Genomic DNA, 15612 nt, shown 5'->3' with positions numbered 1-15612 from the left:
TGAGTGTCTTTGGGACTTGCATTATCCCCGATGGCTTGTGAAATGTGTCCTTTCGGTGGCCAGTGTAAGCACACTGCTAGAGCAGTCGGCTTCATGCCTGCACATCTCATGGCACACATGCACACTAACTCCCAATGCTCACACAGTACTTGTGTAACTTTTGTAAGCTGCAGTCCTAGGAGAGTTTGTTTTTTTCTTCCCCCAAGTGACTAATTTTGATGCCGTTCAGATGGATTTTGAATGGAAGGTTTCAATGGTGGCACTTGCCCAGCGGGGTATCCACAGTGGCCTGTGTAGAAAGCAGGACACACCCTCTCTTTCTAGGGTGTTTGGACTTATAATGAGCCAGAGACAAACAAAACAACTAGAGAAAGCATAGCTTTGCTTATCTCCTGAATTTAACCCCCTCCTCCCATGGGAGGGAGGATGGCAGTGGAGGTATGATTTTTGTGATAAATATGAATCAGGCATCCTGGGATTTTGTTGACTTAGCTTGAAGTTTTTCTAGGTAAACACCAGTGTTCTTTCCATTGAGATGCTCTGTGGTTAGGGATTAAGCAGCCCTTACCACCATAGGCATTCGTTTGCTATATGAATTTGGCCTGCTTAGTATTTCCCAAGTATGTCCTGTAGTTTATAGCCTCAGTTCTTCTCAAAATAAGGTTCATGAACTACTCACACTAGGCTCACCCTGGTATTTACTGGGGTCGTTGGAGCTCTTCTGTTATCTCAGGCTTCAGTTAGACCGTCTAGTCACAGAGCCTGGAGTCTATGGTACTGTTCTCTCATTAGTCACCCGCTGCCTGTCATACTCTTCAGCGAGAGGAGATCCCCCTGTGAACATTCACTGAGCTCCCACCTTCCACTTTACATGGTTGCAACTCTTTCCCCAAGCATTCCTAGTTCCCGTGGAGTAAAGTCCCTGTCACCTTTCATATCTGTATGCTCCAGGGGCAGCATTAAGAACCCAGTACATGTTCAGTGAATGATGCTTTGGTGTCTTTCCTTGGTAACTATCCTTTGAGCTTTGAGTGTTGGAATTTTCTTATTTCACTGTGCGATATGCTTAGTCTGGCTGTGTGAGGAGCTCACACCACTGCTCTCTCCCAGAACATTTCTGTGACTTTAGCTTTAGCTATTTTCTGTGGCTTTAGCTCACGTTCATTTTCTCATTCCTAGAACATGCGCTGCTTTGATGTGGGTCCCTGGCTCTTGTATATTCTTGCATGAATCAGCTGGGCTTTTAACCGATCACAGTTTTACCTCTTTTTGTTGAGAAGTTAGATGGTGATCTCTTTTCTGTCTTGTACAGAAGTCTTTCAACACTGTTACTTGTCCCACCTCTGTTTATCCTTTGAGCCATATTGTTTACCATATATAGTTAGTTAGTTAGTTAGTTAGTTAGTTAGTTAACCCAGGCTAGGGTATTAGATGTAGAATCTGATCAGTAGATGTTCTCCTATTTGCCTAACATTGAAGAAGGATTAAAATATAAATTTGTCATTTTAGGAACTGCTTTAATTTGACATTACAGCAGCATCTCCATTGCACAACATCAAGTGTTCTTTGTTTTTCTTTTGTTACTTCAGAAAAAGAAAAATGTTTGTGAGCTTCCTAGCCTGGAGATTGACCCCTGACCTAGCAGGTGCAGAGCATGCTGTCCTACTTTAGCTATGGTACCTTATTCTGGGGTTTAATGTCCACAGTAATCCTTTCCCCAAGATTTTGAGCAGATCTTTTTGTAGGAGCAAATTTAAATTTCAAGCCAAGTGAAATATTAATATGCTTATTTTTGTTTTCTAGTCATATGAGGAGGTGTTATGCGTATTTTGCTGAGTCCAAGAGTCATTTATTGTGTTGAGAATCCAGATAGGGTGGGTTCTGTTTGTTTTAGCTCAAATGTTGAAAAGCTGATTGTAAGCCACATTTGCTTTGTGTACTTCTGAGCCTCAGAAGAAAGATGGGTACTTCCTGGACTGAAGCTGGTGAACTGCTCATCTCTTGGAGCAGGCCTTGCATAAATCAGTGCAGAGTCTCCGAAGTTATATAGGGTGGACATGTGCCAAGAAATTGGGAAGAGATGAAAGTTCAGTTCCAGGGGAGTCGTTTTGTGATGTGAGGACAAATTTGCGCCAGAAGATGAGTCATGCCTTCTGAGGGACGGGTGTTCCTAGTGATGCTGAGGCTGGCCTGGGAGCAAAGGGTTTTTCATGTTCCTACAAACACAAATAGCCATAAGACAATGGGGGTCAAAGGTATTTTCTATTACTTCCTCTGAATGCAGGAGCACAAGCCTCTACCATGCAAAGTACTCAGCTTCTTACATGCTAGAGTGTATGTAGGTTCCTTATGTCACACCTGACATGCTATAGGATCGAGTTCCCAATTAGATAGAGCACCAAGGAGCAAGGGCTTCAGTCTGAAGAGTACACAGAAGGTAAATCAAGAGAACCCTTACAGTATGCAAAACTCAGATGTTTACCAGCTGAACAATTCAAGGTGGGCTCTCAGACAGCAAGCCCAGCATGGTTTGGGAAGCAGTCTTAGGAAACAGAAAGCACACACTGCTGGTTTTACCCATGCTGCTCTGTTGGAGTTAAGTAGCAGCCATGCTTCTCTTATTCTCCCCCAGTGTAGAAGGTTTTTAATTAAGCATCAGAAAAAAGTGATTTAGATAGTAAATGTAATTAGCTACTAAAAAGAAAGCAGACTGTTTCTACCAGTCTATGAGAAAGCAGATGTTCCGAGAGCAGAAATAGGACAGTTGGGGGAGGAAGAGAGACAGCAGGGGAAAGGGCAAGGTAAAAGGTACAGTATACAATGTATATGAAAATGCTATAGGTTAATATATGAACTAAAAATTGTAATAGTAAGGAAATAGTAAATGAAGTATACAATGAAATAGATAAAAATAAAATAGCTAAAAGTGGAAATTCTTGAAAGTGTAAATATTAAAATAAATTTAACGAACAAAAACTAGGAAAGAATAACCAATTTGATTCAACAAAACTTAAAAATCAGTGCATGCCAAAAGGCATACACTAGTTAACAGTAGGAAAACTTAAGAGAGTTTTTACAAATCTAATAATGCAGATTGATTCACAGGGCTCCTCAGACTGTTGAGTGGAAACTTTTTAGAAAAATGGGCAAAGCATATATATCTTTGAAAGGCACTTCGTGCATATCCTTCCATTTGTAAATAGTTGTGCTTCACTGAGAGGTTTAGACAGACCAAAGATGGCCAGACGAGCAGCATTGGTCTGTCTGCAGCATTGGGAGGACTTGCACACTGGACATGACTGACAGGGTTTAGGGAAGAGGAGGAACCTCAGTTGGTTTGTTTGTTTGTTTTAAAGCTATAGTTTTTCTTTTAAAAACTTGCACCATGTATTCAAATTTAAATTATACACATTCTTTATTCTATCAGTGATAGTTTGGAAAATACAAGTTCATTTGAAAAACTTTTGAGACCCTTTGTGTTATGGAATCCAGAGATTTTTCAGATGACACAAAATACTACCTGTGTAGTTTAGCTTTTCCCACACCATCAACAGGACTTGGAGGCTGATAGACAGCACATTTTGGTTTCTGGAGAACATTCATGTCTTTGGTACCGGTTGAGTCATTACAGCAGAGCTTTTAGGTTTCGTTTCTTTGGGGTCTGTTAGATGTCAGAATTTCGGCTATACCACAGCCTTGGCATTATAATTGAAATTATCAATACGCCAAGTGTGGATGTGAACCAAACTATCCTCAGTGGAGGATGGAATTGGAGAGAAGTAGAAGTTCATAACTTGTTCCTAACCCATTCTTTATATGCTTCTAGCATTTGTCATGAACATGAGCAGCTTTGCTTATGGAAGCACATCCAGTGAGTGGTCTCAGTACTGGCGGTCTGGCAACTGTCCACTGAGGCCACCTGAGCCCTTATGGATGTTACCTTTCAGAACGGATACAGGGCGAGGACTAAGCTTAAAAAGCTTGTCTTAAAAAGTGGCCATGGAGGAGGACTGCTTATTGGCTTGCTCTCCATGGAGTAGAACACAGGACCACTAGCTCTGGTTAGCTGGTTCTTCCCCCATCAGTCACTAATTAAGCAAATGCCCTACAAGCTTACATATCCCCTGGTCTTATGGAGACATTTTCTCAGATGATACTCTCTCCTATCTAATGACTAGCTCTTGTCAAGTTAGCATGAAATTATCCAGCACAGACAATAATACATTTGCACACTGTGTTGTTGCCTGGATTAAAGAGGAAAGGGCAGAAATACTGATTGCCCTGTTCCCTCAGTCCCAGTTTTAAAGGTACCCTTTCCTCTCAGCAGCTTATTAGTATGTCTCTGAAACCGCAGAAGGGAACATGTAGATTAAAAACGTGCACCAACGCATGACACTCTAGATGTTTTAGCACTTTGGACATCTCGTGTCCTACTTCAGTGCTTTTGTGATGTCCATAGAGTAAGGGGGTGCAACTCTGGACCTGCCATCAACCTGACCTGTAGTGCTATCAATAGCTTCATTCCACTGTTTTGTCCCTGATTTCACTTTGCACCTGTCAGGTGAGGTCCCATTCCTAACAAGCCAAAATGTACTTTGTTATACATGGGGCTTTTATGGTATCCAGTTTGAAGGGGACTTCAAGTGTTGCTTGTGACAAACCATAATTAGTTACAAGTCTCTAGTCTAGTCTCTGAAAATTTTGGAGTCTGTCCAGTGCCCAGACTTTCCAATGCCAGTACTGCAAAGCAAAACTGTGCCTCGGAGCTTTGGGGTAACTCAAATGGTCTGAACTGCTACAGTGCCCATTACTGTCTGCTCAGTGTACCGCTGTAACACTGCTTCATGAACATCACTGTAACGATTAGAATTACTCTGTATTAGTCTCTGTTAGGAATAAGGCCACTGCTGGTGATTTGTGTTGGTTATTTCAACTCTGCCGCACTGGACTGTTGGTGTGTCTGTGAAGTGTTTGTGAGTGATCGAGCTGCCACTGCTGACCTGTGAACAGACAACACAGAAGCTGCTCTAAAGAACTTTTCTAAATAGGTACACACACACACACACACACACACACACACACACTCCAATACTTTCTTTCCCTCTACCTATGGTGGATGGTGAATTGAAGTACTAGTTTGAAATAGGATTTTAAAAATTATTTGGCCAAATGTCCATGTTTAAATTTTTTCCTGCTTTATTCTACATCCATGAGTATGAATTTATTTCCAAAGTTATTCTGACCAAAATCAGAAGAAAATAAAATTTTGACAAAATTGGGAGAGAATAAAGTCAATTACACAATACTACCCTTTCCCTGTATAATTTCAAACAGGAAATATCAAAGGGTATTAGATATGTATGATGACAGTGTATTATCTTTTTAAAGGAAAAAAATTCACCTAAAATTTTGATTTATTAAATGCCCTATTTAATGTTTTCTATAAAATCATAGCTGTAAAGATACATTGTTAGTGTTCTATATTGAGTATGTACAAGAAGGAAAAGCAGGAGTGACCAATAAATGAAGAAGAGATGAGCAGCCCCCTCCCATGAGGAAAAAAAGTCATGCATCCTAACCAATCAATAAGAAATGCATTATGTAGATTATAAAGAACTTATTGACATACAGATGCTGAGAATATAGCAATTGAGGAAATGGCAACGTGGCCTTAACTGTTAAATGGAAAATGTGTTCATTTTCCTGTTAAATCCATTACTATAGGTAATACTTAATAAAACCATGCAGAGGCATATCATAGCTGTCCACTTTGAATTGTCTTAAAAAACCCAAACATACTTCAGTGGAGGAACTGATTAAGTCAACTGTTATAAATTGTATAAACATCCTGTACCATTTAAACTTGTTCAGATCTTGCTATTTTCAAATGATTGCATACTCGAATGCTTTCAAATTATATATGAAATGGAAAGGTCAAAGTGCCATCTGTGGGGAAAAACAATTTTATATACATAATTACATGTGCAGATATATTTTCTGGAAAGAAAGTTTAAAAACATGGGGATTAGAAAGGATAAGATTTACTTTCACTTTATACTTCTGGACCCTGACTTTCTAGCTTTTGCCCTTAAACACTGACAACTTTTTTTTGCATAAAACTATATGAATTTATTTTTTTGTCAGTACTTGATTTTTTTTAAAGGTTTGATAAGGATGCATTGAAAACTTAATTAGTTACAATGAGCATAAAGTACATATAAAACAAAATGTAACATGGAAATAGTCAAAGTTTTCTTGGTGTGTAAAGATTAAAACATAAAGATTTTTAAATACCAAGGATTGCCACAAGGCTGCATTCTTAGGTCTTGAATTTTTAATGATTTAAGGTCTAGGTGTACCACACTCTGAGAGGGTGCTATATACTTATTTTTTCCCTAAGAAGGGCTGAGGCTTCCACATTTTGGCCATTCATCTTTTTGAGCTTCATATGGTCTATGAACTGTTTCTTGGGTATTCAGAGCTTTCTGGGGCTAGTATCCAATTATCAGTGACTGCATATTATATCTGTTCTTTTGTGGCTGAGTTACCTTATTCAAGATAATAGTCTCTAGTTCCATCCATTTGCCTAGGAATTTTGTAAAGATGTTTTTGGGGACCTCCAAAGGGTTCTAAGATCCTCTCATTAAATCCCAAGGTCAAAGCTATTTTTTTTTTTTTTTTTTTTTTTTTTTTTTTTTTTTTTTTTTACAATTCTGGGATTCCAGAAGGGAAACTGGAAAGGGGATAACATTTGAAATGTAATTAAAGAAAATATCCAATTAAAAAAAAAGATTTAATGGATTGAAGTATAATATTAAAAACAACTAAAAATGGTAATTCAGTTAATTATTTGCCTATTTTGTCAATTTAAGTTACTAATAGATCTGTATTCATGCATTCAATAAGATAACTGTTATTAAAAATGATGGTAACTTTTTGACCTTGTTCAGTAGTACACTATCAGCTTTCTATGCTGAATAAAAATTTACATTTCTTATAGACTACAGCTTAATAATATTATCATAAATTTTAGTGAGTAGGTCATGTGATCATCCGTCTGCACTTGGCAGGGTGTGAAGTGCCAACTATTAGGCTAGACAGTCTTTATAAGAATTCACTGTTTCTCATCTCATATGAGTCGATGTCCAGAGTGTAAATGTTGAGTACATAGAGAGGCAGACATTAAAGACAGCAACTGCAGTTGCCTAAATGACAGAGAAAATAAAAGGACCGTAACAAAGCAGGTGGAAGGGCTTATTTAGTTTTTGATGGAAGAGGTAGGATGGCTCAGAGCAGGGACAGGTTGTGATGGAACGGAACAAGCCGTTCGTGGAGCAGTGAGTCCAAGGAAGACAAGTGTAGGACAGGAATAAGATGAATAATAGACTGGTCGTGCGTGCCCGTCTGAAGTGGGAGAAGAAATGGAGGCTAAGATGCTCATAAGGAGGAAGACGGTTAAGGAGAGTTCAGAAGGGCGCAGGGAAGGAAACATCATTGGAATGAACTGACAGATCTTCAGAAAGGGCGGTGGGCAGCAGCAGCAAGTGCTGTGTTCAGGTGGGGGATGATGGGAACTGGTTCCTAAACCTGACCCTACAGAGCCTGGGGCATCTAGGAAATTGACTTTGATAGTTTGTTCTCCTGAGTTGGGGTTGGAGGTGAGAGGCACAAATTTTGGACTTGGAGACACCAGGAAGCCTTGTTTCCCAGATTTTCTTGCCTGGGTTCGTTCCCAGGATCATTTACATAAAAACATTGACCATAGAACTTACCACTTCACCCAACTTTAAAGCATCAAGTCTTGCTGAATGCTCTTACCTTTTAGGTAAAACACTGCCCTTGGACTCAAACTTACTCTCTGGCTTTTCTACTCCCTAAGCCTTGAAGGGCCGAGGTCTGCCTCAGTCAGACCAGGGAGCTGAGCAGGATTATCCTCAAGGCTGTGCTGTGCATTTGTGACATTTGTTTCTTGTATTGCGATAGATTCACCAAATTGAAGAGCCTTAACCTTTCCAATAACCACCTCGGAGCCTTCCCGTCAGCAGTCTGCAGCATTCCAACCCTAGCAGAGCTGAATGTATCTTGCAATGCCCTGCGAGAAGTCCCAGCAGCTGTTGGAGCTATGCAGAAGTGAGTACTTTAAACCACTGGGGCTATCTGTAGAAAGCTCTGTGGAACTTGAACATCATATTGATTAATTTGTTATGTTTACTGAGGAAGTATTTGCCTTAGACCTAGCAGTAAGTCACTGTGTGGTCTGTGTAGAGTTCACATGTTAAAAATTTAGAGTCTCAGAGTTGTGTAAAAATTAAACTAAAGTTTTTTGTGAATGATTTTTTCATTTTCTGAGTTACTGAATTTTAAGTTTTAGATATTAATTTTAAGAAAAAAGGTAACAATGAATATTGGGGCTGGCTTGTATTGCAGTTAGCACATTTCCCCATGTATGCCTTTGCAAGTTGAGGAGATCAGTAACATTTCCCATTTTAATAGACTTCAAGGTTCTTAGTTCTCTTCTTTTCCCTCGTTGTCCATTGTTACCTTCTACCTTCTCTTTATGCATTTCTACAGTGATATGATCTTCATGAACTTGTATGTTGATAGTGAAATTCAAAACTGTTTACTCTTGTGTATAATTGTTATGTCTTCTTTGATAGCTTGCAGACGTTTTTGCTGGATGGAAATTTTCTCCAGTCCCTTCCTGCTGAGTTGGAGAACATGCACCAGCTCAGCTATCTGGGTCTTTCCTTTAATGAATTCACTGACATTCCAGAGGTATTGGAGAAGCTGACTGCTGTGGAGAAACTGTGTATGGCTGGAAACTGTATGGAGACCCTTAGACTACAGGCCTTAAGAAGAATGCCTCATATTAAACATGTGGACCTAAGGTAACCAACCTTTCAGAAGTAGATCCTGCTTGAGGGACTGGCTGTATTGTGGAGTGAGTTAGCCAAACTGTCTGGCTAGTACTAGTACCAGAAGGAAGAGATGACTAATTATAAGGTTTCAAGCTTACACTGAAAAATCCTACTGTTGACCAACTCTGTCTCACCTCTTGGCTCTGTCTCACGTTGGTTCTGTAAACTTGAGTTCAGTTGGAATTTGCATGGATCTGTAGGAGCACTGGGGTAGGGAACTGTTTATGTTGACTGGAAGTCATCAAGCACACAGTGGACCTTGTTCATAGTCTTTCTCATCACCTCACCTGAGGCATGTGATACTGCAGAGCATCTCTTGGTTTGTTGTTGTCGGTTTGTTTTTCTTTTTGTATTTTTTTTTTTTTGTTTTTTTTCTCTTGGCTTCCTTAATTTAAGTTAAATTGGTTTAAATTTCTTCTATATTCATTCAAGTGGCTCTGAGCTTAGCTTATCATTCCTCACAAAAATATAGATTCTATAATTTCCTCTCAGGTCCAAATTTAGCTGCCCCCTCAACTCAGAGACCACATTAAAACCCAACAAGAATCTTCTGCCTCAGACTTTGCTTCCAGTGACTGCTTAGTCATTATTCTTTGGGTAGGTAAGGTCCTATCAATTTTTAATCATAGAGAAATATTATACAAGAAGGATCTGGTTTTAGATTTCCTTAGAGATTTATTTATTTTATTTGTATGCATGTGGGTATATACCTGGTGCCCACTGATAGTAGAAGAAGGTGTCAAGTCTGCTGGAACTGGAGTAATGGACATTGTGAGCTGCTGTGTGGGTACTAGGAACAAAATTCCAGTCCTCAAAGGCAAGCAAGTGCTTTTAACAGTTGAGCCATCTCTAGATGCCCAAAGAGATGCCTTTTTAAAATGACTTTATTGATTTACATTCCAGCTGTTGCCCCCTCTCACAGTCCTCGATCTCACATTTTTCAATCCCATTCGTCCTCCCCCTTTGCCACCAAGAGGGTACTCCCACACACATCAGGCATCGCCCTTACCTGGGACCTCACTTCTCTTGAGGATTAGGCATATCTTCGCCCACTGAGGCCAGACCAGGTAGTCCCTTGCTATATATGTTCCAGGACGGGGAGGCATGTATGCTGTCTGTTGGTGGCTCAGTCTCTGGAAGCTCCCAGGGGTCAGGGTTAATTGAAACTACTGGTCTTCCTATGAGCTTGCCCTCTCCTTCAGCTTCTTCAATCCTTCCCCCAATTCAACCATCAGGGTCCCCAACTGTATTTCAATGGTTGGGTATAAATAATCTCCCCACTGTTGGACATTTTGGCTAGAGTCTCTCCCATTGAGTCCTGAGAGTCTCTAACCTCTCAGGTCTGTGGGACTTTCTAGAGGGTTTCCCCACCTCCCAAACACAGAGGTTGCATGTTTTCATTTATTCTTCTGGCCCTCTGAACTTCTCTCATGTCTCCTCCCCACCCCCATACCTGATCTTATTCCCCCTTTTCCCTTCCCCTCCCTTACCCCGGTCTCTTACCCCCTCTGCCTCCTATGATTATTTTCTCCCTTCTTTTAAATGTGATTGAAATACCCTCATTTGGGCCACCCTGCTTGTTAAACTTCTTATGGTCTGTGGGTTGTTTCCTAGGTATTCTGTATTTTAGCTAAAATCCACTTAACACTGAGTACATATCATGCATGTCCTTTTGGGTCTGGGTCACCTCACTCAGGATGATAGTTTCCAGTTCCATCATCCCTTTTACTGCAAAACTCATGATGTTAAATAGTATTCCATTTTATAAATGAACCACACTTTTTGTATCCATTCTTCAGCTGAGGAATATCTGGGTTCTTTCCAGCTTCTGGCTATTACAAATAAGGCTGCTGTGAACATAATGGAGTATGTGTCCTTGTGGTATAGTAGATCATCTTTTGGGTATATGCCCAGGAGTAGTATAGCTGGATCTTCAGGTAGAGCTATTTCCAATTTTTTGTGGAACTGCCAGATTGATTTCCAGAGTGGATGTACCAGTTTGTAGTCCCACCAACAATGGAGGAGTGTTATTCTTTCTCCACATCCTCCTCAGCATCTGCTGTCACCTGATCTTAGCCATTCTGATTGGTGTAAGGTAGAATCTCAGGGTCATTGTGATTTGCATTTCCTTGATGACTAAAGACTTAGAAAAATGGCTTTAATTGCTTCTTGGCCATTTGAGATTACTCTATGGTGAATTCTCTGTTTAGCTTTCTACCCAATTTTTTTTTATATTGGATTGTTTAATTAGGTTAATTGGGTTTTATGGATGTAAATTTTTGAATTCTTTATATATTTTGGGTATTAGCCTTCTATCAGATGTACTGTTAGTGAAGATCTTTTTCCAATCTTTAGGTTGTTCTAGTGACATTGTTTTTTTGCCTTAGAAAAGCTTTTCAGTTTCATGAGGTCTCATTTGTCAATTGTTGATCTTAGGACCTGAGCCATTGGTGTTCTGTTCAGGAAATTTCCCCCTGTGCCAAGGAGTTAAGGCTCTGTCCCATTTTCTCTTCTGTTAGATTCTGTGTATCTGGTTTCATGTTGAGGACCTTGGTCCACTTGTACTTAACCTTTTTGCAAAGTGATAAATGTGGATCTATTTTCATTCCTCTACAAGCAGACTACCAGTTAGACCAGATATTTTCTTTTTGCCACTGTTTGGTTTGGCTTCTTTGTCAAAGATCAAGTGTCCATAGGTGTATAGGTTTATTTTCTGGGTCTTCAATTCTATTCTATTGATCAACTTGTCTGTCTCTGTACCAATACCATTCAATTTCTATCACTATTGCTCTATAGAACAGCTTGAGGTCAGGGATGGTGATTCTCCCAAAAGTTTTTTTATTGTTGAGAATTATGTTTGCTATCCTGGATTTTTTGTTTTTTCATATGAAGTTGAGAATTGCTCTTTCCATGTCTGTGAAAAATTGTGTTGGAATTTTGATGGGGATTACATTGAATCTGTAGATTGCTGTGGATAAGATGGCCATTTTCACTATGTCAATCCTGCTGATCCAAAAGCATGGGAGATGTTTTCATTTTCTGAGGTCTTCTTCGATTTTTTTCTTCATGGACTTGAAGTTCACTTGCATGGTTAGAGTTACACAAAGAGATTTTATATTATTTGTGGCTATTATAAAGGATTTTGTTTCCATAGTTCCTTTCTCAGCTCATTTATGATTTGTATAAAGGAAGACTACTGATTTGTTTGAGTTAATTTTATATCCAGCCACTTTTCTGAAGTTATCAGCTGTAGAAGTTCTCTGGTAGAATTTTTGGCATTGCTTATGTATACAATTATGTCATCTGTAAATATTGATACTTTGACTTCTTCTTTTCCAATTTTGTATCTCTTTGATCTCCTTTTATTGTCTAATTGCTCTAGCTAAAACTTTAAGTACTATATTGAATAGATAGGGAAAGAGTTGGCAGCCTTGTCTTGTCCCTGCTTTTAGTGGAATTGCTTCTATTTTCTCTCCATTTAATTTGCTGTTGGCTGTTGCTTTGCTATTCATTGCTTTTATTATGTTTAGCTATGTCATGCCATGAATTCCTGACCTATCCAAGACTTTAACATCAAGGGGTGTTGTATTTTGTCTACAGATCAGGTTACTTTTTTTTAATGAGATACCACATACTGACATTAAATTAAGATCAGGCATTTAATTCATCTAAACAGTCCTATAACTCATAAAGAAATAAAAGTAAGCCTTAAAAACCTTCCAACCAAAAAAAGCCCAGGGCCAGATGGTTTTAGTGCAGAATTCTATCAAACCTTCAAAGAAGATCTAATACGAATACCCTTAAACTATGCCAATAATCTTCAAACTATTCCACAAAATAGAAACAGAAGGAACACTACCCAATTTATTCTATGAAACCACAGTTACTTTGATACCTAAACCACGCCAAGAACCAACAAAGAAAGGGAACTTCAGGGCAATTTTACTTACGAATATCAATGTAAAAATGCTCAATAAAATTCTCAAAAAACAGGAATGCAGGGATGGTTCAATATATGAAGATCCATCAACATAATATACCATGTAAACAAGAAAATGCTTTTAAAATTTTATCTTTAAAAATCAAAACAAGCAAGCAAACAAAAACCTAAAAAACACAAGAGCATCTATAGATTCATGAATTTAACTTCTTACAGAACAGTTTACTGGGGTGAGAGTCTTTAATGCTAACTCTCTCAGCTTAACCAGACTTTTATATCTGCTTATTAGCCATTGTAAATCTTGAGCTATTTGACTTCTATGCCTCCATTTCTCATCTACAAATTATACTTAATAATGGAACCCACTTCATAGAGTTGTGGAGTGAATTAAGTTAAACTGCTCAGCTGTCTTTCTTGGTGTCTTTAATGATTGTGGAAGGTGGGTCTGTCTTTGCTGAATTACTCACTTTCCTCCCTTGCTACAGAAGAAGGTTGCATTTGGTCCCTTCTTCTCCCATATGTGGCTTGGCCTGTGGACCATTCACACTAAAGCAGGCAGGCTCTCCTAACTCTGGGCTATTAATGTTGTGCAGGGCTAGAACTCTTAATTTGCCAAACATAAATGGTTGTGATTAATTTGAGCCTGAGAACTTTGCAGAATAGGACAGGGATCAATAGTTTGCCCAGTTAAATTTATGTGCAAACATAATGTTATTTAACTTTGAATTTTTTGTATAGATAATTTCATATTTCATAATTTATGGTTTTTTACCCTCAGTGACTTAATGGCATAGGTTTGTTAGACCCAGAAATGATGGGCACAGACCTCAGGTAACAAGCTTGAGATAGTTTCAGAATTTAGTGGTATATGTGTCAAAGGAGTCTTTTTCTTTTTCTTTTTTTTTTTTTTTTTTTTTTTTTGAAGGAGCTTACAAATAAGATTGACCTACTGTGTCTGGAGGTAACAATCTTTAGGAATAGCTTTGTGAAGTCCTGGGCTTGACCATTCTAACTTGAGTCTTGTCTTTTTGGATGACATTAGGTAGATAAAATTTACCAGAGGGGACTCTGGGCATTTTGCAAATACTGAGTGCATAGATAACTGCTTCCTTCTGGGTTGCTGTGCTAAAGCAGAGAGGAGAATGTAGCCTGTCTTGCAGTTCTGTTCTGGTGCTTCAGTTGAACCTAGTGAGTAACTTGTGGCATTATCGATTTCCTCTGAGCAAGCAGCTGATTTTGGTTTGTTTGTTTTTAGTTTTTGGTTTTTTGAGACAGGGTTTCTCTGTGTAGTCTTCTAGCTGTCCTGGAACTCTCTTTGTAGACCAGAGTGGCCTCAAACTCACAGTGACTGCAAAGAGCTGATTGTATTGCATTTCTGTCCTAAAGAAATGTTATGTCAGACTTAAACCATCACCTTTTCTCTTATCCATTCCCCTACATTGACATCTTTCAATCTAAGTGTCCTCTTTTGTAGCACTAATTGCACCAGCCCCTGACGTAACTGGTCCCAGTTCTCTCTCTTAGCTGGCTTTTCTCTCTGAATTTTAACTTGGGTGGTGTGTGCTCATAACTCCATCTTTTTGATCATCTTGATTTTAATCATTCCTTAATCTTTCCTTAGCTCTTTGTCTTCTTGGGACTAATTTCTCTTCAGCTGCCAGCTGGAAAATGTATCCTAGCTTTCCCTTACTCTCCTGTGCCCATGAAGCACAGCCCGAGTTTTCCTAGCTCTGTTGTTTGCTCTCAGCCCCCTAACATACAAGTCTTTTGTAAGTGTGGCTCTGTCTCTGTCTTAGAGCTGCCTCCATGTGTCCTCCAACACAGGCTGGGAAGCCTTTCTTTTCTACTTTTCCATAATGAGATAGAAACTCATATTTTAGAAATATGTAGTAATTTGACATCAGTACTGTATTCAAGCACTTTATGTATGACAGAATGATTACAGAAAAACAGCTGGAGTATTAGATTTGCATAGCAAGTCACATGCTGTAGAAGCTGTGTGCTGGTGTGTACTGTGGTGACTTAGAAAGAAGACCCCTTGGCATGGCCTGTTAAGTAATACCCTTACTTATCCTCGATCCCCCATGTTAGCATTTAGTAGGTAAAACCCTTGAAAAATATTCTAACTGAGCAGTACATGGGCATAGCCAGCCATGTTACTACTCTTCCCTCTTAGTCTGTAGTATTCGTGAAAGACACCACGTTCCTGCCTGTGGTTCAGATGCCACAGTGCCACTTCCTGTGACCCGCTTTTCTCTTTTTTCCATACCCTTTAGAGCCAGATGAGGAGTTTCCTTTTCAGTGGCTTCTGCTTTGTTGGGTTTTCTCACAGCACTGAGAGTTCTCCTATGGAATGCTGCACAGCACTCCATCTTATTACTGTTCAGTATAAAGGCGGAGGTCATCACCCTTGTCATCACCACGACCTCAGCCCTTCACAGTGTACACAGAGCTGGGACACAGAGATTTCTTTCGTTTTCTTAACTCTTTTTCAAACAAGGATGCTGTTCTCGTTTCACAGATGATCGTTAGGCAACTGCTGCTCAAGGTTCTCCACCTGGAGCTGGTCTTCCACACAAAGCGTATCACCTTCCCTATCCTGCTAGGGTTCGTTTACTGCTTCCCATTAACACACTTCTTACCTCGTTACTACCCATAGAGTGACTGTGAGTGGGCTGCTGCTTGCAATGAAGATGACAGTGCCATTATGTTTTTTCAAAGTGTGAGGCAGTGGAGAACAGGAAACATTCTTTA

General features: G+C 39.4%; 1 protein-coding gene across 1 annotated transcript in view; it reads left to right on the top strand.

The window, feature by feature from the left end:
• PHLPP1 (PH domain and leucine rich repeat protein phosphatase 1) overlaps window positions 1-15612 on the top strand; it is a gene marked incomplete at its 5' end in the record, with an annotated part of 196198 nt that overhangs the window by 130017 nt on the left and 50569 nt on the right. The window contains 2 exons of the mRNA XM_080926865.1: window positions 7984-8130; window positions 8658-8888. Of these exons, the coding sequence (XP_080782991.1) occupies window positions 7984-8130; window positions 8658-8888 (378 nt within the window). The remainder of the gene's footprint in view (window positions 1-7983; window positions 8131-8657; window positions 8889-15612) is intronic.

The sequence above is a fragment of the Micromys minutus genome (assembly GCF_963924665.1).
Source record: "Micromys minutus genome assembly, chromosome: 12".
In the NCBI taxonomy this organism is placed as follows: Eukaryota; Metazoa; Chordata; class Mammalia; order Rodentia; family Muridae; genus Micromys; species Micromys minutus.
This window is presented reverse-complemented; position numbering and strand designations above follow the sequence as displayed.